The sequence below is a fragment of the Pipistrellus hanaki genome (genome assembly GCF_964339955.1).
Source record: "Pipistrellus hanaki genome assembly, chromosome: 13".
Taxonomy (NCBI): domain Eukaryota; kingdom Metazoa; phylum Chordata; class Mammalia; order Chiroptera; family Vespertilionidae; genus Pipistrellus; species Pipistrellus hanaki.
In genome coordinates, this window is record NC_140515.1 from 35,904,351 (window position 1) to 35,927,923 (window position 23,573).

Consider the following 23,573-nt stretch of genomic DNA (forward strand, 5'->3'; position numbering starts at 1 on the left):
AAGAATCAAAGTCTTCCTGGGGGGAGGGAGGAAGTAAAATCATCCAGGGTTAAGTGATGACAGAAAATGACTGCCAGATACTTGACCAGAACAAGGTGAGAAAAGGTCAAATGCACTGGTTTAAAATAGGATACTTCAGAGCTGGGGTTAAACGGCTCAGTTCTAAAGAAAAACAAAAATGTCTTTCAGAAGACCATGTTTCTGACAGTGTAACTGCAAATTTGAACATCACACTAAATATTTGTTGACTTTGCTACCATTTCTAGCAAGAAAGTGACTACCTCCTACATAGTTATTAACACAATTCCATTACCAGACTTGAAATATATTTTCTCTAGGTTATAAATTTAGAGACTACAATTTATAGACTAAATCCTGAAATTTAAAATGGCTATCACTGACAAATCCATAAGCTTCTCAAAGGGCAAGGTCTACATAGTCAAGGTTGCAGATCCCCTCGCCAGGGTTTGAGATAACACAATTTAATACAGTAATGAAGACACAAGTACATCTCAATGCTCTCTCTCTGGAAAGAATGTTCACCACTGCACTTTCATTCCAGGTCTCTTTTTTAACATTTTTCATAGTACCCTCCTGAGAGGATATTACCATCATCCCATTGCTATTCATTCACCATTTTCAAAGACAGACAATAGTTCACGGGTTAAGAATAAAAACTACCGGACTCCAAAATCCAGTCACTTTTTATTGACTTTGTTAATGTTACAAGAGTTCTTGTACTGCCAAACCATGCCTGAGAATTCAAAGAAAGAAATGGTACAATGGACATCCTCTCCAACCCATCATACAGCATATTAAAACTTGATTCATGTGCATTTGACAATTTCACAATCTTAAAAAGTTGTAACAAGAGGTGGTTTTCAATCTCCTGCAGGTCTTGTTTCCTAGTACAGTAAGCCATTAAATAAGTTCCACATACCCATCTCAGTTCATTCCTCAGTAATGTAACCCTCAACAAAATTCTGCTGGGGAAAAAAATGCACACTTTATATGTGGCTCAAGGTCCAAGAGATTTGTTAAGATTTTTGGTTCCCAAATGAAGTCTTCAGTTTAACCAAGAATCCCTTATTTCTCGCTTAATCATCCAACCTCTCCTTGGTTTGCTCAGCAACTCGCCCAAACACGTCTGAAGGCGGGCACTCCGGCCCACCACCTCAGAGAACACCAGCATTATTGCCCAGGAATGGTTGGCAGTCCTGTCAGACCTGGAGCCCCCCAGGAGTCCGATTCCTGTGTTGACACTTTTATCAAGACTAAATTCCCACAGAAATATGCTCCCGTATCAGGACAGCTTTACTCACCCGCTTGCTTCACTCTTGCCAGTAGCAAGTCTGCAACTCCCCCCATTTGGCAAAGGGACTTATTCCAGAGAAACCAGACTCTGCATCAAGTGGTCGCACACCACTCGGACATATTTCTATTGAACCAAAGATACAAAACTAGGAAATTATCGAACTATCTCATTAGATGGAAAGAAACTTTTCAGTAAACCTGGCTATCTTCCTGACGTCCCTTTTGAGGACTAAAAATGACTGAATAGTTTAGGCTGTAATTATTAAAACAGAAGTGCTACATCGCCCGTGGTTTGCCCCTGATTTTAAATGAACAGCATAAAGACACAGCAGAGGGTTGATAACAGAGCGACCCCGGAACAATCTACAGAATGTCCAGGAACTTAAAAATTTGGGCACAAATATATCTGAAATTGTCAAAGACTATGCGAGATCCATGAAACCTAAGTGGGTTTTAGGTTGAGGTTCTGCTCACGCTGCTGTGAATTTGTAAGAATGGGTCAGTGGATCCCCTTGGTCTGAGCAGAAACCATCCTCTTTCCACTGCAGTCAGCTTTACAATGAGACCTGATTGGAGGAGGCTGTAGCAGCACCTGAAGTAGAGCCCCCTGCACCCACTGCCCTTTCCATCAAAGGCTTTTTGGTTCCCCTGGAGGGATTGGCAATTTCACAATTCCAATGCGTATTTCAGGTCACTTACTTAACCAAGCTATATGCTCTGTCAAAGAACTTCTTCCAAGTCAAAGCAAAAAAGGCCTTAATGTGGAACATAGAGAAAGCACTACCCCAAGGAAAATTACTAAAAAAAACAAGATTATTCCCTCCCATGTCCCCCTCCCCACTTGGTGGACCCAAGTTTCGTTGAATTTGTGGTTACCTCAGAATACAACTCAAAGTTTAAGTTAGAAATCCCAGCCCTACACAGAGCACTGAACACATGTCCTTCTGAGAGCGGCACGCTCCAGAGTCTGACAGCCACGGCCCACTGCAGAGCGCATTCCCGGAGGGTGGGGCACAGGACAGGTTAGTTAAGGTCACTTAAATCTTCATCTTTTACAGCAGATCAGAACCCAGACGCTGACTCTCTGCAGGATTTCTGATAGGAATCCAGTAGAGCTGGTTGTAAGTTCCTTGTCGCCACTTAAGAGCTGTAACGTTCTAATCCAGAAGTTGTGATCCACATGAGTGCAGCAAATCTGAGGTAGTCAACCTTACAAAGGCTCAGAATCTGAACATAAAAAGATTTTGAAATGACCACTGGCTGCCATTTTTTGTGGGTTTGTGTTTTTTTTGTATTTGCAGAGTAATTATTATGAGAGAACACTGCTGAATCTAGTTCACACATTTATAACAATGAAAATCCTCCTAAATTCAATATACACAGAGCAGTTGTGACACTTGAACTTCCATAGTGCGATAGGGCCGGTCACTTATATCGAGGGGTCTGCGTCGGTGGCTGTCGGTCCGGCAGAGATCGGGTGAGGAATGGCTGTTCATGGTGGTTAGTGGTGGTCTAGTTACCTTGGAAGGGGTAGCAAAGACCATCCCTTAATTGTACTGTGTGTGGCTGTTTGTTTGATTTTCAAGCACAGTGTACTGGTTGTCTAGCTGAAGTTTAAGGGCCTGGTTTTTTGAAACCTCATCCCTACCTCTAGTTTTGTGTCTTACTACTTCAAAGCTCTTCTCCATTTCTTTATCCCTAAGGGAAAATAAACGTAATCAGTAAATATTTCTTGAGGCTTAGAAAAAATATTCTTCCTTGAGTTAAAAAAAAAAAAAAAAAAAGCCACCCCTTAGAGGAATCTTGAGGGACAGGAGAGGAAAACGAGTCTATAAAATCCTTATCAAACCATTTTTAAGGCTTCAATTGAACAGAAAACATAAAACACTGCAATTGAAGCTCCATGGCCCCATTTCCTGTGGTAGCAAATCTACTGTAGTGTTCAGTACTGTTAACTGCAAATCTATTTGGGACCAACTTGAAGACAACTGGAAAGTTAAAAAGCTCTGTGATAACATGGTGATTCCTTCTGAGACTCACTTTTACTGTTAGCAAATAATAAGCAATACATCTCTCTTTCCTTATGTATAAGCAAGAGTACCAATTTTCTCACTCATTATTCAATGACTTCTCCTCCCTTCTACTTCCTGGGAGTGGGTCAGATAAGGACGAGTGTGCCGGATCACTGCCCCTGGTTTTGTAGGACAGGGCAGAGGAGCAAGTCCAAGTGGAGGTTTAAACTCAAGCCAGCTGTGGTCTCAAAGAGGCAAAACGGCTGGGATTTACTTTAAAAGTCACCCTCCCCTCCCAAAACAATTATATCCAGCTAATCATTTAATTTCTTCCCATTTTATTTAACTTTTAAAACTCATGGCCCTAACAGATGTGGATGTGCCATATGTGGTCATTTAACTCCAGGTAGCATTCATTTTAAGTACCTGCTGAAATAAGATTTTAATATTAGATTTATAAATTCCAACGTCTTCCATCTACTCACATTTACTGGGGATATAACAAAATAGTCCTCTTTCATGTCCAGTTTGCACATTATAAGGAGCATAAAACAACAATAATATACTTGTAAAGAGTTCTAATTTGTAAAAATGACACAGCAGCTTAGTCATAGTTACAGAACATAAACCGGGGGTAAGGGAAACTTGTGCAAAAGTCTTTGGTGCTCCTCCCCTCCTGAGTACATGAGTCCCACTCTAAATTCTCAGCTGCCTGTCTGATGCAGTTTAGAATTTATCCGTTAAGAGCACCCCTTCCTCATGGGCTTTTGTATCTCCTACACCCATCCCACTCCACACCAAGGGAATGGTCCCAAAAACATAATGTGGGAATTACTTACTTTCGGCTTTCTACATGCTTGGCAGTGGACTGCAGGGATGGGAACTGTGTATCACTGTATATTTCAGGTGGTCCTTGTGGTGTTTTCCTTGTTGTGGTTAACCTGGCTCCAGGAGGCCTATACACACCACTAGTCATTGCCGGTTCCGGGGTTTCTGTAACTAACATTTCATAACAGTTTAGAGAAAATATTCAGAAGTTTGGCATTTTAATAAACCAGCCCTGTAAAGGAGAACTTTAGTTTCTCCTCTGATTAGAGGGGACGACATGGGAGGTTTACAAATAGCCTAGGACATGCTCTGTCATATCTGAAAAGATCACTCTTGCTGCTGTTAGACCAGATAAGAAACCATCTCAGTAATTCATGTAACAAAATGACAGTTCAAAGCCAGGGAGTAGCTGTGGAACTGCTGAGAACTAGTCATATAAAGAGTAATTTACTTTAAAAGTAAGCCCAAAACAAATTTATGGACACATTAGATTTAGGTTTGGAGCAGGAGAGACTTTGTCAAAGGTGAATGCAGCTCTGGCCAGTTTGGTTTAGTGGCTAGAATGTCGGCCTGTGGACTGAAAGGTCCCAAGTCAAGGGCACATGCTTGGATTGTGGGCATGCAAGAGGCAGCCAGTCAATGATTCTCTCATCACTGATGTTTCCATCTCTCTCTCCCTCTCCCTTCCTCCCTGAAATCAATAAAAAATTTAAAAAAATTTTTAAAGAGGTGATCGCAAAGTTTATGCTAAGTGACTGAAATTACAGCATTGAGATAAGAGCTATGGGGTGGGGTGCAGCACATACATGAGCTGTTTTAGACATGTTGAGAGTGAGGTGCTGGGTAGGCAGTTAAGATAAACATGTCTGGAATTCAGCAGAGCTCTGAGCTAAGATGTGAATTTGCAGGTCATTAGCATATAGAGAGACTGCCAAGGGAGACTGAACCAACCAACAGGGGGCCAGAATTCAGTGTCCTGGAAACCAACAGAAGAGCGTGTTTCAAAAGGGTGATCAACTGTGGCAAATGTTGCTGATGGGACAAATCAGATGAGGACTGAGACCTGGGCAATGGGGTTAGCAATGCAGGAAGTAGTAGAAATCACTGACAGATGCAGTTCGAAAAATAAGAAGATAAATGAAGAAACTTATACATAGCAAAATGCCAGAACGGATGCAAAAATACTGACAAAGGAGTTTTCTGTGATCCCTGGAAGTAAGATTTGGGGTGACTTATTTTTGTTTATATTGGTCTAGATAGAATAATGGGTATATATTAAAGCAGTGATTTCAATCAGTGTGCCACAAGAATTTTGAAAACATGAACACCTATTTAGTCAGGGACACTGGCCTCTTCGACAATAGCCAAACACAACAATAATCACATGGTGTGAATGAATAAAAATTATACTTTTTTGTCAGTTAGGCAAAAAAATATACTTTTCAGTGTCAGAATTTTAGTAGTTATTTCATGTATGCCACGAGATGGAAAAATTTGAAAATCATTTTATTCAAGCATCATTTCTCAAACTTCCTTTTCATTATTGCCCTCAGCATTTTTAAACAACTCTTTCCTAACCACCACTGCCTCCCTCCCTCAGAAATGTTAATACCACAAATACATACTGTACATCTGTTTACATACTTTGGCCCTCTGATGGGTCACAAAACCACTAAGATCTAAGGTTTCGCCCCAGCCAAGTAGCTCAGATTGTTAGAGCATTGTTTCAACATGCCATGGTTGTAGGTTCAATCCCCAATCAGGGCACATATAAGAATCAACCAATAAATGCATAAATAAGTGGAACAGCAAATTGATACCTCCCCCCTTCCTTCTTCTCTCTCAAAAATAAATAAATAAATAAATAATAATAATATAATATAATATAACATAATATAATATAATATAAAAATAGCCGGGCCGGCTGTGGCTCAGTGGTTGAGTGTCGACCTAACCAGGAGGTCATGGTTCAATTTCTGATTGGGGCACATGCCCAGATTTCGGGCTTGATCCAGTGTGGGGCGTGCTTGAGGCAGCTGAGCCAATCAATGATGTTTCTCTCTCTCCCCTCCTTTCCTCTCTGAAAAATGTAATATTTAAAAAAATAAAATAATAAAAACAAAGTTGCCTTTAAAAATTATACAAAAAAAGTCTTAAGATTTCATTACCCACCCCTGGTAGTGATAAAATCTGCCCCTCTGAGAATTCATGCTTCAAGATAGTAAAATGGGGAATGGGAAAAAAAAAAAAAAAGACAAACACAGGTGAAACACAGGTAGCCAATATTTCTTAGTCAGCTGTCTAAAATTGAAATGCTTAAATATCTGAATTTGGCAAGTTAGTCTACATAAAAATTTAGCTAGCCTAAAAAAAGCTTGTATCTTAACTTCCAAATTCCTTTGAATGTGAAAGTATTTAGGCCTCCTTCCCAGGAATGGAAATGAGCCCTACTAACCCCACCACAAACATGCATTTAGTTGAAAGTTGACCACATATAAAATTATACCTAGACATTTTCACGGAAATGAAATATTAAACTTACCAATTACTGGAGCAGGAGGTGCTTGTACCGGAGCTGTTTTATTCCAGGGACCTGAAGATTTTTCTACACCACCACCACCACCTCCACCTTCTTCCCAATTATCACCAGGATCTTCTCTTTTTTCATTATCATCTTCTTCCTTTTCACTATTGAAAAAGCAAGTGAATTCAATTACAGAACCATCAGGAAGACTGGCAGTCCAAATTTTTAGTTCTATCAATGCTGGTTTTGTATGACCCTGGAGAAGTCACTTAGGCTCTACAAATACAGAAGCTTATTTGTTTTAAAGATAGAAAAATTGGGGATTTTCCTTATCTATCCAGTAGACTTTCACTTGGGTTCCTGTGAAAAAAGATTTCATGCTGAAAAAGGTTTAAAAACCACATGGCCTGATAGTCTGCATCTCCCTTTTGCGAACATTTAGAAATACTTAACACACCGATATGCTAGGCCATGACAACCTGATGATTATATATAGCAGCCCCAAGAAAGAGCAGAGCGCCAGCTATTGGCTCAAGCAATGGAGGAAGGGTGACTGGCTTGTCTAATCTGAAATGCAGTGAAAAGGGCAACTTGAAGGATTCAACCATTTATGATAAGCTTATTTTTAGGGATGGAATGAATGGTTTCTGAAAGTTGTATGGGGGGGGGGGGGCAATGGTAAGATATGTACACAGATAATAATTTAATTTAAAAAATAAACAAGTTAAAAAAAGGAAGAGAAAGTTGTATCTGTTAGTATGTGTTACAAAATACTCTCGAAATACAAGAGATCCTCAGTGGAACACAGCATCCTAGAGTGCCTGCAGTTTTTTTTAATGCCATTTTAGAATGTCTTTAGTCTTGAATCGACTTGAGTCAGAAACCTGTGATTTTTCTCAGGGTTTCTTTGATTATTTCTCCTTTGGCTAGATTACTTATGATTTTACATAAACAATGTTCTACAAGATCAAGCACATGTCTCACTTCTCTATACTGCTGACTTTACGGCAGGGAGAGAACTGCCAAATCAAACTTCCTTTCTGTAACTCTTGCCCTTGCTGATGATGCACCTGGCACAACCACCAACCTTTTCCCTGAATTCTCTCCCGTACCAACGGTGGTTTTCCCTAGGCCTTCAGTTTATCAATCTCCACTATTCGAACTATACTTTTCCCTGTTAAAAAAAACAAAAAAACAAAAAACATGGCTGTTGTCTAAAGCTCTGACCCTTGGCCTTCATCCTTTTAGACACTTTGATATCTGATCCAAGATCATGGCCCTAACAATGTACAGATGACCCCCACGCTGACCATGTAAATTCCAAACATCGCGGCCTCTCTTGACTTTTGCACAAGAACACCTAAGGGTGCTTTCTTCCATTTCTTTTAAAACAAGACAAGTCCTGGCTATAAAACAATTTTCCTCTAAAGACACTTCTGAACTGTCCACCAACTGGATGAGATTCTGGAACTTAGGCTTAGGGTGGCAATCGGGAAGGGGAAAAGGGAACAAACCAACTGTATCTTCAATCTGCATCTACGCAGGATTTATTTAAGATATGGCCAAGTGAGGCTCCAGTTTTCCTTTTTGTTAACAAAGAATCCTATGAATCCATTTAAAATGTTACCCCTATACTAACAGGGAAGTAACCTTCATGTCACACAAACTTACTAAAACAAAACTTATACATACACTTAAAACAGAAAGACATCTAGAATGATCTTTAAAATGTTAAAAGAAGTAGCCCAGCCAGCGTGGCTCAGCGGAAAGTGTGGACTTATGAACCAGGAAGTCACAGTTCGATTCCGGCTCAGGGCACATGCCTAGGTTGCAGGCTTGATCCCCAGTGTAGGACATGCTGATCAATGATTCTTTCTCATCATTGTGTTTCTATATCTCTCCCTCTTCCTTCCTCTCTGAAATCAATAAGAATAAATAAATAAAGCATATTGTTTTTCTAATTCACAAAAAAAGTTAAAGAAAAACTCCTTTGGTCTGATAGAATACTGAGAATCACAAGTAAAGAAAATTCTTTTATGTCTAGTATTTATCACCTCTTTACCTTAGAGAAAAGTAAATAATCATATTTACTGCTAGATGATAATCTAAAATTACTGCTAGATGATAATCTTATTAAAAAGTAAGAGTGAGCCAAAACCGGTTTGGCTCAGTGGACAGAGCGTCGGTCTGTGAACTGAAAGGTCCCAGGTTCGATTCTGGTCAAACATCGCGGCCTCTCTTGACTTTTGCACAAGAACATCTAACACCTTGGTTACAGGCACATCCCCAGCAGGAGGTGTGCAAGAGGCAGCTGGTGGATGTTTCTCATCGATGTTTCTAACTCTATATCCCTCTCCCTTCCTCTCTGTAAAAAATCAATATAATATATTTAAAAAAAATAAGAGTGATCTGTTTAATTATACAACTTATCTATAATGGGCACAAAACGACAACCTAGTATTTTGGCTTCTTAAGATTCTGAAGTATTAGCTAAACTAAACATTGGAAATTGGAAATTGTATAGTCAAGACCCTTTATCCAACAGAGGGAGATGCTAAGAGCCTTGCCAAAATGCCACAGTAATAACGGCAGGGTAGAAATTATTTAAATACCTTATTTTTTTCATATTTACATATTTCAGAAAATGTCCTATCTCCAAATATCAAAGCCAGAACAAGATCCATGTTGCGAACACAATTAGGCTAAAATTATATCTGACCCACATATAATATATACCTTCCCATCAGCTAAACTTGATGATTTTAAACACTACGACGTTACTGTTATTTCAGTATCACAATTCACACAGTATTGTCTTAAATATGCATGCCTGTAAAGCACTATTGTGGGGTAGGGGAGAACGATGGCGCTGGAAAAGGAGTATTTACTGAATATCTACTATGCCAGGCAGCCATCTACGGACTTTAATAAAGTTAAACTGGAAACACGAAGCAGGGAGAAAACCCATTGTACATATGAGGAAACGGATACTCGGACATTTAAATATTTTCCAGGGCTACAAAATAGCAGAGCTGAGTCAGTGGGACTCCAAAGGTTATATGCTTTCAGGTAATCTCTTATTTTATCCTCTTTCCAGTTCTAAGATAGGGCACAGAAATTCTCTATTTTGAGATTTGAGGAATTCACTTTCTTTAGTTTGTTCAGGATTACACAGCCTACAGCAGTATATTTATAAAGAACAGAATGTTCTTATCTCCTTATCTCAGGTTACACGAGAACTTATGTATCCTTAACCCTCCCAAACCCCCTTCCCTAACATTAGGGAGAAGCAGCTAAAACAAAATTCAGACATGACCCTGCTTTTGCTGGAATGCTGGTTTCACACTGTTATCCAGCAACTGTTACAGAGTCAAAGAGGGAGACAGAAACGGCCCCACAGCTATGCCTGGTGGCTTAAATGTCACTGCACCTCATGCAAGGACTCTTACTCTGCCTCTTCATGGTAGACTTAGTCCCTCTCTCCTGTAGCCCACAGCACCCTGCATAGTATCACTGATGTTTAGTAGAGCATGAGCTATTTTTATGACCATAATGTGTGGCACACACAGCAGTCACAAAAATTTGCTACAATAGATCTAGTTTGGATGCAGAAGCAATTTATTCTCTTCAAAGGACAACTTAACCAGTCCTACTGAATGAGTAGAAACGCTCAACATTTAGTAACCTAACCGCCAAGTACTAAATGAAATATTTCATTCTCCTAAAGGTCCATTTTAAAGATGTGAGAGGCCTACAGATCCTACTATCAACCAATAATCTAAGCTCAAGTGGTAGGTCCCTTCAATCATCTCAATGGCTTCCCACTTAAGACCTTATCTATAAATAACATGACTTTGAATAAAATCTATTTAGACACAAAATTTGACACATTTCATTATAATACTCTTGGTACTTAAATTTCAGGCTAGTTGGTAAATGTGAGCTAGGACATTAATACAGTATGTCTGTTGCTACTAAAATTTTCCTTTCAAATTAACACTTATCTATATCTGTAATAATAAAAGTGTAATATGTTAATTAGACCAGACATCCTCTGGACAAAGTTGGGGCTACAAGGGAAGCCGGTGCCAGCAGCTGGAGAAGGAAGATAAATCTTTGCATGAATTTTGTGCATTGGGCCTCTAGAGTGTGTGTGTGTGTGTGTGTGTATAAATATAAAGGCTAATAGCGAAGTGTCCCCTTAAGCATTCAACCAAGAGCTCCACTGCTCACTATGACATGTGCTGGCCACCAGGTGGCGGTGCAGAACGAAGGAAGGCCCTGGCAAGGCCTAGGAACCCTTCCTGTGCAGGAATATCATGCACCAAACCTCTAGTCTGCAATAACAGTCTAACTTGCTAACCTACTATAAAGACAGTGTCAAGTACTTCAAGTCTAGATCAATATCTGCAACTAACTAAAGATAAAGCAAACATGGCAAAAATGATTGGTAGCCCTAGCTGGTTTGGCTCAGTGGACAGAGCATTGGTTTGTGGACTGAAAAGTGACAGGTTTGATCTGATCAAGGTCACATGCCCTGATTGATACCCAGTAGAGAGTGTGCAGGAAGTACATAATCAATAATTCTCTCTCATCATTGATGTTTCTATCTCTCCCCTACTCTTCCTCTCTGAAACTGATAGATGTAAGCAGAGTATAAGGTACTTTTTTCTTTTTCTTTTTTTTTTTTTTTTTACTATTCTTGCACCTTTTCTGAAGTTTGTAATTCCCCAAAGCAACGAGTTGCAAGAAAAAAAAGACTATAAATTTCAGAATATATATTTAATTCACCTGAGAAAGGAAGGGAGAAACAGCAATCTGTTGCCTAGCACGTGTTTAATTGGGGATCGAACCCGCCACCTTTTGGTGTATTGGATGATGCTCCAACCAACTCAGCCACACAGACTAGGGCAAATTAAGACATTTTCAGTCAAATTCCAATGTTTCATTTTCCTTGTCCCATATAGAGAGAGCAAGGCTGCCTCTCAAATACACTGAGAAGAGAACACTGAACACTCAGAAGGAATTTTGTCTGCATGGTTATACTAACACCAACCCAAACATGTCACTTTCTCCTATTACGTCCATAGTGAACTGACTCACTGGAGTCTGACGTGATTAGTCATGATAGCCTTATATGACTTCACTACTCCTCCTTTAATTTGAGTCTTATAAATCAGGCGCCTTGTGGTTAAACAGCAGAGAAATTCCCAAGAGTAAGTCATTCTATTTACCCACTTATCTTGATTAATATTAATCAAGTGGGTATTTTTTAAAAAATATATATTTTATTGATTTTTTACAAAGAGGAAGAGAGAGGAATAGAGAGCTAGAAACATCGATGAGAGAGAAACATAGACCAGCTGCCTCTTGCACACCCCCTTCTGGGGATGTGCCCGCAACCAAGGTACATGCCCTTGACCGGAATCGAATCCGGGACCCTTCAGTCCGCAGACAGACGCTCTACCACTGAGCCAAACCGGTTTCGACTCAAGTGGGTATTTTATAAACATCCTGTTCAATGTCCTCATAGCACTATTGAGTAGTCATCCCAGTCTTGCAGGTAAGAACATTCAAAAATAGCCCTAGCCAGTTTGGCTCAGTGGATAAAGCGACACCCTGCAGACCAAAGAGTCCCAAGTTTGATTCCGGTCAAGGGCATGGACCTCAGTTGCAGGCTCCTCCCCAGCCTGGGCCCTGGTCGGGGCTGGTGCAGGAGCAACCGGAGGCAACCAACCGATGTATTTCTCTTACATGTATTTCTCTTACATCGATGTTTCTCTGTCTTTCCCTCTCTCTTCCTGAAAATCAATGGAAAAATAATCTCGGGTGAGCATTAACAAAAGGGAAAAAAAACCTCATTAAAAAAAACACAAGATCACACACAGGCAGAAGCAAAATGCAAACCCAGGTTTGTCTTTCTCCTAAAGTCCATCTTTTTGCCACGTTATCAACTCCATCCCATTGATGAAACGTGTCTTTCCTTGGGGACCCTTATCAAGTTCCATGGTCAAGAACATTTAATTTGCAGTTTATAAGGATATTAGTATAAAGTGAAAATCTTGGTCTCTTATTAAACTTCAGATGGCTTCTCCCTCTCAAGCCTTCCCCAGGAGCTGTTAGATTTCCCTTTTTGAATGATTTATAAAAATGCAAATACAGACCCCAGACTCCATAGTGACTGAGGACCCACAAAAGCAGCTTCTTGAAGATACGTTTTTCAATGTTAGTAGGTTAGAGGAAGACCTCTGAATGGCCACTTAGGGGCAGTGACTACATGGTAAGAATAATGAAAACACACAATATTAAAGCTGGTCTACCTCAGGTCAAGCAGAACTTAAAAAGCTCATCCTAGCTGAAATTTATTTATGCTCCTGGCAAAGGTGAAGGATGTAAGTACAATGGAACTTCAGTTCTAGAACCTAATTTGTTCTGCTGTTCAAGAAGCAATTTGTTAGAAAACCAAAATAATTTTTCTCCCATTAAAAATAATATAAATTGAATTAATGCATTTCAGACCCTGAAATGATTCCTTTTTAAGCTTTCTTTTGTGTATATATATATATATATATATATATATATATATATATTTTATTGATTTTTTCAGAGAGGAGGAGAGAGGGATAGAGTTAGAAACGTCGATGAGAGAGAAACATCGACCAGCTGCCACTTGCACACCCCCTACTGGGGATGTGCCCGCAACCAAAGTACATGCCCTGGACCGGAATCGAACCTGGGACCTTTCAGTCCCCAGACCGATGCTCTACCACTGAGCCAAACCGGTTTTGGCCTTTTTAAGCTTTCTTATGTACAGTAGATTTCTAAGCTCAATTATTATTTTTCACAACTTTCCTTTTCTCTTTGCTGCTATCACTAACCTTCCTAGAACTTATGGAGACTTACTGAATAATCAGCAGGAAAGAGTTGAACCCTCAAGAACGGAAGTTTTGTTCGACAACTGAATTTAAGGAATGTTTCACCATCTTGGGAGTAGCCGAAATGAAAAACAGCCTTGACTATGGATATGGGATATATACTTAATGTCAACCAGGTGGTTTAAAATCCTTCATAATAAAACAAAGTCAATGTCTAACATTAACTTGAAACATTTTTCCCTCCAAAATTGCTACTCGCTAAAGTTCAACATGAGCAAACACTATGCCTCCAGTCATCCAAGTCTCCTCCAAGAATATGCAGTCAGAAGAGGCAGATCAAGAGCCTTATTCCACATCAAGACAGGAACCACACACACAGGCAATTCCATAAACCCAAACGGTTACGGACTAAAACTCCAGTGTAATTACTGCTACTTAACACCAAGACAGAAGAACCTCAAGAACGGAGAAGCTACATTTCCTCAAAGTTCCCACCATCAATCATGTTTCACTTCGGTTAAGCTCTCATGAAATGATGTGAAAAAAGGTAGGACATTAATACCTAACTGTGGTAGATATTCAATAGATGCCAAAATTAGCCCTGGTTTTTGAATGAGAGTTTTAAGGCCATAAACATTACCATCTAGAGAGGAGAAAAGACATTATTTCTTTAAGGAACATTTCCTCCACCGTGCCACATGGTCACTGGCATAATTGCAAACTGGGATTAAAGGGTTTTAAATCTAAAACCAATGGAAGCCTATATTCACTTGTTTTTCCTGCCTTTATTTACACAAATCTAAAACTGACTGCCACAGGTAGGACTTAAAATATATACAGCTATTTTTTAATTGATTTCAGAGAGGAAGAGGAAGAGATAGAAACATCAGTGATGAGAACCACTGATCAGTTGCCTCCTGTATGCCCCCCAGTGGAGAACTGAGTCTGCAACCTGGGCATGTGCCCTGACCTGTAACCTCCTGATTCATAGGTCAACACTCAACCACTGAGCCACCCTGGCCAAGCCATGAAATATTTCTTGGTTTCAAATCTTGAAAAATTCAACCAATCCAATTTTTAAAAATTACTGTCTTCTTGCCCTGGCTTTACTCTCAATGGTTAAAGCATCGGCCCAAGGGGTTCTATTCCCAGTCAAGGGCACACATCTGGTTTGCAGGTTCTGTCCCAGGCCAGGTAGGGGGACGTGAGGGAAGCAACCAATTGTTATCTAACATTTATGTTTTGGATGTTTGTCTGTCTGTCTGTCTGTCTCTCTCTCTCTTCCACTCTCTCTAAAAATCAATGGAAAGAATTTTCTCTGGTGAGGATTAAAAAAAAAAAAATTACTGTTTTCTTAAACTGTAAAAATAACCTGTTTGATTCCATTCCTATGAAATTCTAGGGAAAGTTAACCTATAGAGTTATCCTTGCGGGGTGAAGGCATTGGCTGCAGAGGGTGAGGAGGGAGCTTTCTTATGTTCAGTTTCTTGACTCTGGTGCTGATTACACAGGCTGGTTTCACTGTGTGAATGTATGAAACCTGTACTTCTCTGTAAGGATGCTTCCATTTCAAAAATACATATTACCCTGCTTATTGGAAAGGACCTGAAAACCATCCATGTTATTTTTGAGACACAAGGAAAAACTAAGCTCAACCCACAAATATTAAGTGTCTTTTTTGGGGGGGCGGGGGGGCTAAATACTCTGAAACCACAAAATTAATTTTAGCTGTCTCAAAAAAAAAAAAAAAAAAAATCAACAAAACCTAACCAGGACTGGAAGTAGGTAAGCTCTCTCAGGATTTTGGAGCTGGCAGCTAATTTGATCAACATATAGAATGACTGCCATCACAGAGAGAAAGAATAGACACAGTCTATTAAGAGCCCTAATAAGCATATGTAAAGTGCAAGGCTACTATAAAGAGAAACCAGACATAAATCACCTATCCTGAGGGTTATCTGAACATTATCTGTAACCAGGCCATACCTTATTTGCATCGCCTGAACTCTGAGGCCGCTGTAATCCACCTCTTTCTGCTCAAATTCTTTCCACTCGTCTTCATCCTGTAAAAGCACACATACCAAATTGATCAATTAAAGCTATTCCTAAAAGTACCACTCAGGCCAATATCAGACACCACGGAGGGTGGATCACGTGGCCGGACCCTACAATATGGACTCATTTTCCGGGCCAGAGCCCTTGCCTGATCCCAAGAGGTCGACTAGGGCTGGAGGACACACGTGCCCTTTCCAGCGCTGTGACTTCCATCCGGTTCCTTTTTTATCAGAGCTGTTCATTCAAAACCAACCAGGAAAAGCCGAACATGAAAAAAGTCCACGGCGAGCCCACACCTACGTGTCTACCGCCTCCGTATCGCCATGGGATCCTTTCCTGTTTCTCTCTCCGGCTTAGGAGACCAAGTAAGTCATGCCCATGAAGAGTTGCTACAAACGCGATTGTTAATAAAAGAGAATTTCAAGCTCCGACGACCGGGCTGAAGTCGGAACGCAAAATCACTAGCACAGACGTCACTCGACAAATGCCGGGCGCTTCGGACCCAGACCCATCTCCCCGGACCCCCATGCTGCCGCCTCGGTCCCGGCTCAAGCCAGGCGACCCCGGGCGCAGAGGAACGGGTCAGCAGCGAGGCGGCCCCGCCGGGGGTCCCGCCGGGAGGCCGGCCCGGCGAGAGGACCGGGTCACGTGGCCGGCCTCCGCGCCCGGCGGCCCCCGGGCCCCTCCCGGACGCCCCGCCAGCCAGGCAGCCAGGCCGGCGGCGCAGGCACATGGGCGCCAGCGCGCGGCCGCGGCCCCGGCCCTGGCCCCGGCCCCGACCCCGACCCCGAATCCCGGCCCCTCACCTTCGTCACAGCCTTGGTGGAGGCCCCAGGGCCCGCGGCCCCCGCGGTCCCGCCGTCGCCCGGCCGGGCCCCCACGCCCGCCCCGCTGCCCGCCGCGCCCGCGGCTCCGCTGCTCCCGCCAGCGGCCCCCGCGGCGCCCGCGGCACTCGCCGCCCGGTTGCTGCGCTCCTTCTTCTTCTTCTTGTCCCTCTTGGCGAAGAAGTTGTCCAGGCTCCGCTCCTCCGTCTCGGCCATGGCCTTGGCCTCCTCGACCCGGATGGGTGGGGCCGGCGGCGGGAGCGGCCCGCGGGGCTCCGACCTCTGGGTCGACGCCGCCGGCTCGACGCTCAAGGCTCCCGGGTGCGGCGACGCCTCAGCCCCGCGGGGTGGCCGAGGCGTGTGCGGCCGGGCAGGCGACTTCCTCCCCGCCTCCGTCCCCCCCCCCGCGAGCTGGCGGGCAGTGGTACGGTCCGCCTGATGGATCGCGCGCCGCTACTGGCGCCCGAGCCCGCCGAGGGCTACCGCTGCTGCCGCCGCCGCCGCCGCCGCCGCGACCCCGGCGCAGGGTCCCGGCCGCTCCGCAGTCGGAGGGGAAAAGGAACGCGCGGCCCGAAGCTCCGGCGTGAGTGCTCGGCTAGCGGCGGCGCGTGCGGGAGGACGCGCGCGCGCGCAGGCCCGGAGAGGAGGGGAGAAGGGGTGGGGAGGGGAGGGAGGGGAAGGAGGGAGGGCGGGCCTCCAGGAGAGAGGCCGCGTCCGCCCTGCGTACTACGATCCGCCCACCGCTGTGGGGGCGCGGCGGGGAGGGCGGCGGGCGGGCGGGGGGAGACGGAGGCGGGGCTGGAGAAGGAGCCAATCAGGTGCCGAGACGAAGCGCTTAGGCGACAATCCCAGCCACTGACGGGGCGGGGGGGAAGGTCTATGCTAAATAGGTGACGTATATGATGACTCCGGTCTCCCGATTGGCGGAGGGTGTAGGCTGGAGGGTGGGCATTTGGAGGGCTGGCTGGGATTGGGCGAGAGAGGTTGGGGGAGGGGAGAAGGGGCGGGTGGGCCTATTCTGAGCGCATGCGTGGCAGACACACGTGTCCGCCCGCCCCGAGCGAACTGTGTGGCCTTGCGGTTTGCACTGGAGCGAAAGCGAAAAGACACCGAGTTATAAAGATGAGACCGCCCCCTCCTCCTGCCTCTATACTTCCACCCTCTCTGGTCCGGCAATTATTCATTTTCATATTTATGGGATGATGATTAGGAGAGTTGGGCTTGTAGTTCGATCTCGTTTAAAGATCTTTAATAAACCAATGGATAAGGTAGAAGGGAATTGATTTTGTCTGAACTCCACCCTTAAAGATATAGGTCTTACCAAGTTCAAGCTAAATAAATAAATCTGATCCTCAAGCTCCTGATCCGGGAATCATTAGCTCTTGTGAGATAGGTGGGGCAAGTGTAGGTGTTGGCTGCAGAGCAGAGTGCTTCATTAGATTCGAGAAACAGTGCCCCCAGCCCTGACTTGAGTCTGGATGACGACTGCAATTTATCCTTAGCTTTTATCCCTAATAAACGGCCACAGGAATGGGGACAAAATACCCATGCAAAACCTGTAGTTACCGTTTAAGTATTCTCTGAGCTTTGAGAATGAAATGAATCCTTGTAATGAAAAAGGTGGTCTAATGTAAGGTATTAAACTTTCACTTCCTCCTAAGGATAAAGGAGAGGACTGTCACAACCATGGAGGAAATGACTCGGACACGTGTTAACAGCCTCACGGGATAGAGCACACACAGTCAATGGAGGCACCTCTTTGTCTTTTCCTTTACAGGCTCCCCATTTAAGGTTGTCCTCCCCCTCCCACCCCTGACCCTACCACTATATTAAAGAACTAAATCCAGAATATTATTAAAGAAATAAATCAAAGACCTAGCCTTGACCAATGACAAGTTTACATATTATTCCCTCAACTATAACTACTCAGGATGGGCCCCCTAGGTGACTTCCTTCTGTGACACTATTATATTCTGTGATGCAGGCCAAGTTCAGTACTGCCCCCCGTCTCCACCTCCCTCCACATCTCCGATCAAATTTCGTTTCTTTTGTTCTGTCTCTTCCTTCCTCTCTCTTTTCTTTCCTTACGTCCCCTTCTCTCCCCTTCCTTTATCTGTTCTTTATCTATGAAACACCTAGATAGCTATAGTTAAGGCAGTATAGCTTATTCTAGGTTGAGTAATTTATTATTCCTGCCTTCAACTCAATTATAATCATAGAAGTGAAGATCTAGATATGAATAACTGAAATTCAGTCCTCCCCTTGCTTAGGTCTCAATCAATATTATCAGTGTTTTGAAGGAATTGTTGAGTTGGGGAAATGCAGAGACCTTAGGAACAGCAGTGGAGGGTAAATACCGCCAAGTTCCCCATTACGTTTCTCGGTGTGATTGATGGCATGCTCCCAGAGCTCCATCAGGTGTAAGAACTTCAGGTCAGGCCAGTAGAGAGACCAGTGTCTTTGTGATTGTGTCATCGTCTATAATTAGTCTCCCTCCATGAAGCTGGACCTTCCTCTTTGAATCCCCTGCCCTGAAATGTCACCTGGGTGATATTTTCATGTAGTTGTTTTAAATATCCCTGACCACCCTCCTCCAGAACAGTTACACAGAATGCTAATTCCTGCTATCACCAGCTCCCTCGTCATTATGCTGCCAGCGAAACATCTTTCAGCTCTCTTTTGATGAAGGTATCTTTCCCTCTGCTTCTAATGTTTGGACTTTCCCCTTCTTTAAAGCAAAAACAGACCTTCGCTTGTCCTTGCTAGATGGAAAGTTGGATGATGGCGAAGATTCAGGCCATTCCCAGGTACTTCAGCACATCGGATCCTGATGCTGTCTGAACATGGCTGTCTGGGTCTCCTGAAGTGGTACAATCCAAAGGACATCATGTATCGCCCTCGACGAGGCCCACTGAACTCCAATATTCTGTGAGCTCAAAAAGCTGGCAAAGGGCAGCTGGGCCCGGCCCCATTGTCCACGGGTTCTTTTTTGCTGATCTATTTGTTCCAAAGTTCCATTCTGCTACCTAGGCTGGAAATTCCACACACGCTCAGCTCAAAGGAATGCAGCTCTTGCTGGCCAGAGAGCTAGCCAGGAAATGAGGAGCAACTTTGCATTTGTGGCTTCTTTTCACTTGTGGCTTCCTCTCTCACAGCTGTGAGGCAGACTGTGCTAGTGCCTGAGCTGTTCACCAGCCTCATCCAACGGGAGAGCAACCACTGTCAGGTCACCTCGTCCAGGGAGCCTCTGCCGACGTCTACGAGCAGCCTGGTTCCTGACCTTTAAAGGCCCAGAGACCTTTCATTTGTCGTGGTATTTAATTCCTTCCTAGTATGTCCATTATTTGTTTAACCCCTTCATTTATGTACTTATGTATTCATTCACTCATCATTAATGTGAAGCCCCTACTCTATGCCAGGCCCTGTGATAGGAGTTAAGGGTTAGTAAATCAAACATAAGCCCTACCATTACAGAATTTACTATATGGAGCAGTCACACAAGTATACGTACAATTATAGCCCATTGAAAATCCTTGCAAGTAGGAATAGTGTTGGGCAATAGAGCCTATATCACACAAATGTTTATTAATGTTTGCAAAATGTGAAATGTCTCCATTGGTTCTTAATTTTCCACATTAACAGGTGAATGTGCAAACCATGTATTATCTAAAAGTGTTCCTCAGCCCGGAGGGTGTGGTTCAGACTGGGAGGTCATGGTTGTATTCCCGGTCAAGACATTTGCCCAGGTTGAGAGCTCAATCCCCAGTAGGGGGCATGTAGGAGGAAGCCAATCAATGGTTGATGTTTCTCTCTCCTCTTCCTTCCTCTCTGAAATCAATTATATAAATATATATATAATAAAAGTGGCCCCTAGACAGTTTGGTTCAGTGGATAGAGCATTGTGTTGGCATGGGGACCAAAGTGTCCTGGGTTCGATTCCCATCAAGGGCACACACTTCGGTTGTAGGATCCTCCCTGGCCCAGGCCCTGGTTGAGGATCCTGCAGGAGGCAACCAATCAATGTGTTTCTCTCACTTCAATATTTTTCTGTCTTTCCTTCTCTCTCTCTTCCTCTATCTCTAAAAATCAATGGAAAAATACCCTCGGGTGAGGATTAAAAATAAGTAATAAATAAATAAATAAATAAAAGTGTTCCTCAGAATTGTTCTTTCTTGGCTTCAGAACATGTACTCTGTCACACATAACAAAGAATTCAACCTGAAGTGCCTCCTTTTTCCATCCCTGACATTAAAAGGCCCTAGTTGGAGGACAAATGGGCAGCAATAGGAATAAGGCCCCAGACACAAGTCGCTACCCCAAAGAGCTTATTTCCAGAAAAAGCTGCCATGCATGAGTGCTCCCCTGGCAACACCTACCACCAAGGCTTGCAAAAGAGCACTGGACTTATTAAGCCCTCCCCGCTAATGGTCTGCTGTTAGTTGGACCACATGAAGTTGCTGCTTTTTGATTGTTTTTAACCTACCCAAATTGCAATTTCATATGGTTCAACCTAAAATACTTGAGAATAAACAAACAAAGAAAAAATCCATAATTAATGAAGAGCTTGGGAATAACCAGCCTACCCATCCAGGTGACTTCCCTGACTTCATCTTAGGGGGAATGTGATGACAATAAAATGATCAACCTAATCAATTGCATTTTATGGAGAACACATGAAATAAGAATGAGGGATAAGGATGGAGAATAGGGAGAACAGTATGGAGTTTCCTCAAAAAACAAAAAATGGCACTCCCATTTGACCCAGTGATCCCACTTCTAGGAATATATCCCAAGAAACTAGAAACACCAATCAGAAAGGATATATGCATCCCTATGTTCATAGCGCCACAATTCACCATAGCTAAGATTTGGAAATAGCATAAGTGCCCAGCAGCAGATGAGTGGATTAAAAAACTGTGGTATATCTACACAATGGAATAATACGCTTCGGTAAAAAAATTCTTACCATTTGCAACAGCATGGATGGAACTGGAGAGCATTATTGCTAAGTGAAATAAGCCAGTCAGAGAAAAATAAATATCACATGATTTCATTTATGGAATGTAATGAACAACATAAACTGATGAACAAAAACAGATCCAGATACAGAGAAGTATCGATCAGACTGTCAAATCTCAGAGGGAAGGTAGGGGAGGGTGGAGGTAAGGGGGAAAGATCAACCAAAGGACTTGTATAAATACATATAAGCCTAACCAATGGACACAGAGAACAGGGGGGTGAGGGCATGAGTGGGGGGAGTGGGGAGTAATGGGGGGGATAAGGACACATGTAATACCTTAATCAATAAATAAATTAAAAAAGAGAACAGAAAGAGGAAGGAAAAAAAGTTGGGTAGAGCCAAAAGGCCAGAAGTTGGCACTTTATTACCCACCACTGCCTATGAGAGAGAAACATGAAATTGGAGCTCACACAGAGGTGCCCTGCTATGAGGCGGAGATGATTCACTAAGCTCCACCCTAATTTGGATGACATCTGCTCCCCCTAACACATGGGAAACACCCACCAACCGGCCTGCTAATGACTCATTTGGCTTCCTGGGATTGCTGGGATTGGGAAAGGGGTGACCAGCTGACACAGGAGGATTCCAGTTCCTGAAGGACTAATACCAAGTGTTAATAAATCAATGGGTATCTGGTTATATACTTCAGACTCCTATGAGTTGGAATGCTGGGAGTCAGGCTCGTCCAGACTCATGAACCTTGGGATACTGACTTGGCTGTGAAACAGGTTCAGATCTGCGGTACATTCATTAAGGTGGCCTCTTTGGGAGTCAGTCAGATGACTCTTGCACAAAGCAGAACCTTCTGATTCAATCATTTTATCACAGCGTGCAGGGGATGTGATTATGTTGGCAAGGCACGATTATCTTGTCCCTGACCCTAACTTCATTCTTAATCCTTCTTCATAACCCAACAGGTACATGTGAAATTGCTGGCATTTTCTGCTTTGACTCAGAGCCACCCCAATCCTAGATATTCAGGTCAGGTCAGTAGGTCAATGGTATTGTCATCCTAACTGGGCTTCAAAGGCAGGGAAAGGCTGAGAGTATAGGGAGTGCAGAGAGATCTTCCATATCTGAAGGCAAGTCCTTAGTTCACCCTGCTCTTTGCTTCATGGTCAAGAGCATGCTTCCTGGAGTCAGCCCTTGGTTCAATCACAGCTCTGCCTTTTCCTAGCAAGTCACCTAACTTCTTTGTGCCTCATTTTTTTTTTTTTTTTTCATTTTTAAAGTGGGGATGATAAAAAACTCTCATGGAGTTGTAAGGACTAAATGAGGGGATGAATTGAAGACCAGTCAGTTCAGCACTTGGCAAATAGTCAACCCAATTGATGTTAGGTATTACTGATATTAATATTATTTATTATAAGACATGTATCACGAATTGTAGTTATATGGGGTGGGGGGAGGGTTGGGAGACTACTCCTTTTATCTGTCTTCTCTAACTCTGTGTATATTCATTTTTGGGTCTTTAGTGCCTGCTCGCTGAGTTCCTGCCCCATGGTAAACAATCACTAAACATTTGTTGACCATTAAGGAAAAAGAAGTTAGCCCTGACTGGTTTGTCTCAGTGGACAGAGCAGCCTGTGGACTCAAGGGTCCCAGGTTCGATTCTGGTCATGGGCATGTACCTTGGTTTCGGGCACATCCCCAGTAGAGGGTGTGCAGGAGGCAGCTGATCCATGTTTCTCTCATCGATGTTTCTAACTCTCTATCCCTCTCCCTTCCTCTCTGTAAAAAAAAAAAAAAAAAATCAATAAAATATATGTTTTAAAAAAAGGAAGTTAAAGTTTCATGCTGTCTACTGACAACTACTAAATATGAAATTGCTTGGTATTTTGATAACTTCTCTTAAATCTCTAGGTTGTACAGTGTTTACTGTGTGAGTGAGCAGCAAATGGCTGGATCAAGGTTCCCCATTAACCTAGCGACTGTGAGGCTTCTTCGGAGGCGCTCACTGCTACCTGCTCCCCATTCTGTCTTTAGAGCTGAGGAACCCCTTGTCCTCTCAGCCCAAACAGCACTGGATTACGGCCTACTCCACAGTTTGCTGTTTGAGGGAGGGGTCAGGAGTATCCTCCAACAATCACTGATTAGCCTGTCAAGTGATTACACAGAGGA

The 23,573-nt window shown here is 43.1% G+C and overlaps 1 protein-coding gene and 1 long non-coding RNA gene across 6 annotated transcripts; one reads left to right on the forward strand and one right to left on the reverse strand.

Annotated features, from left to right (window-relative positions):
• Window positions 1-693: 693 nt before the first annotated feature.
• On the reverse strand, window positions 694-16,785 carry CDV3 (CDV3 homolog). 5 transcript variants are annotated; one of them, XM_084902110.1, is made up of 6 exons: window positions 16,415-16,785; window positions 15,540-15,616; window positions 6,697-6,842; window positions 4,166-4,325; window positions 2,963-3,012; window positions 694-2,834 (listed from the first exon to the last, which is right to left on the reverse strand). In XM_084902110.1, exons 1-6 carry the CDS (start codon window positions 16,646-16,648, stop codon window positions 2,827-2,829), a joined length of 675 nt encoding a protein of 224 aa, XP_084758236.1. In that variant the 5' UTR covers window positions 16,649-16,785; the 3' UTR covers window positions 694-2,826. The 5 variants fall into 5 exon arrangements, with proteins under 5 accessions (XP_084758236.1, XP_084758238.1, XP_084758239.1 ...); XM_084902112.1 differs by lacking the exon at window positions 2,963-3,012 and having other exon boundaries at window positions 694-2,541; XM_084902113.1 differs by lacking the exon at window positions 2,963-3,012.
• A 588-nt stretch (window positions 16,786-17,373) lies between these two features.
• LOC311631455 lies at window positions 17,374-19,897 on the forward strand. Its single transcript, XR_014796593.1, has 2 exons — window positions 17,374-19,120; window positions 19,199-19,897. It is a non-coding gene; the product is annotated as an uncharacterized lncRNA (long non-coding RNA).
• Window positions 19,898-23,573: the final 3,676 nt, after the last annotated feature.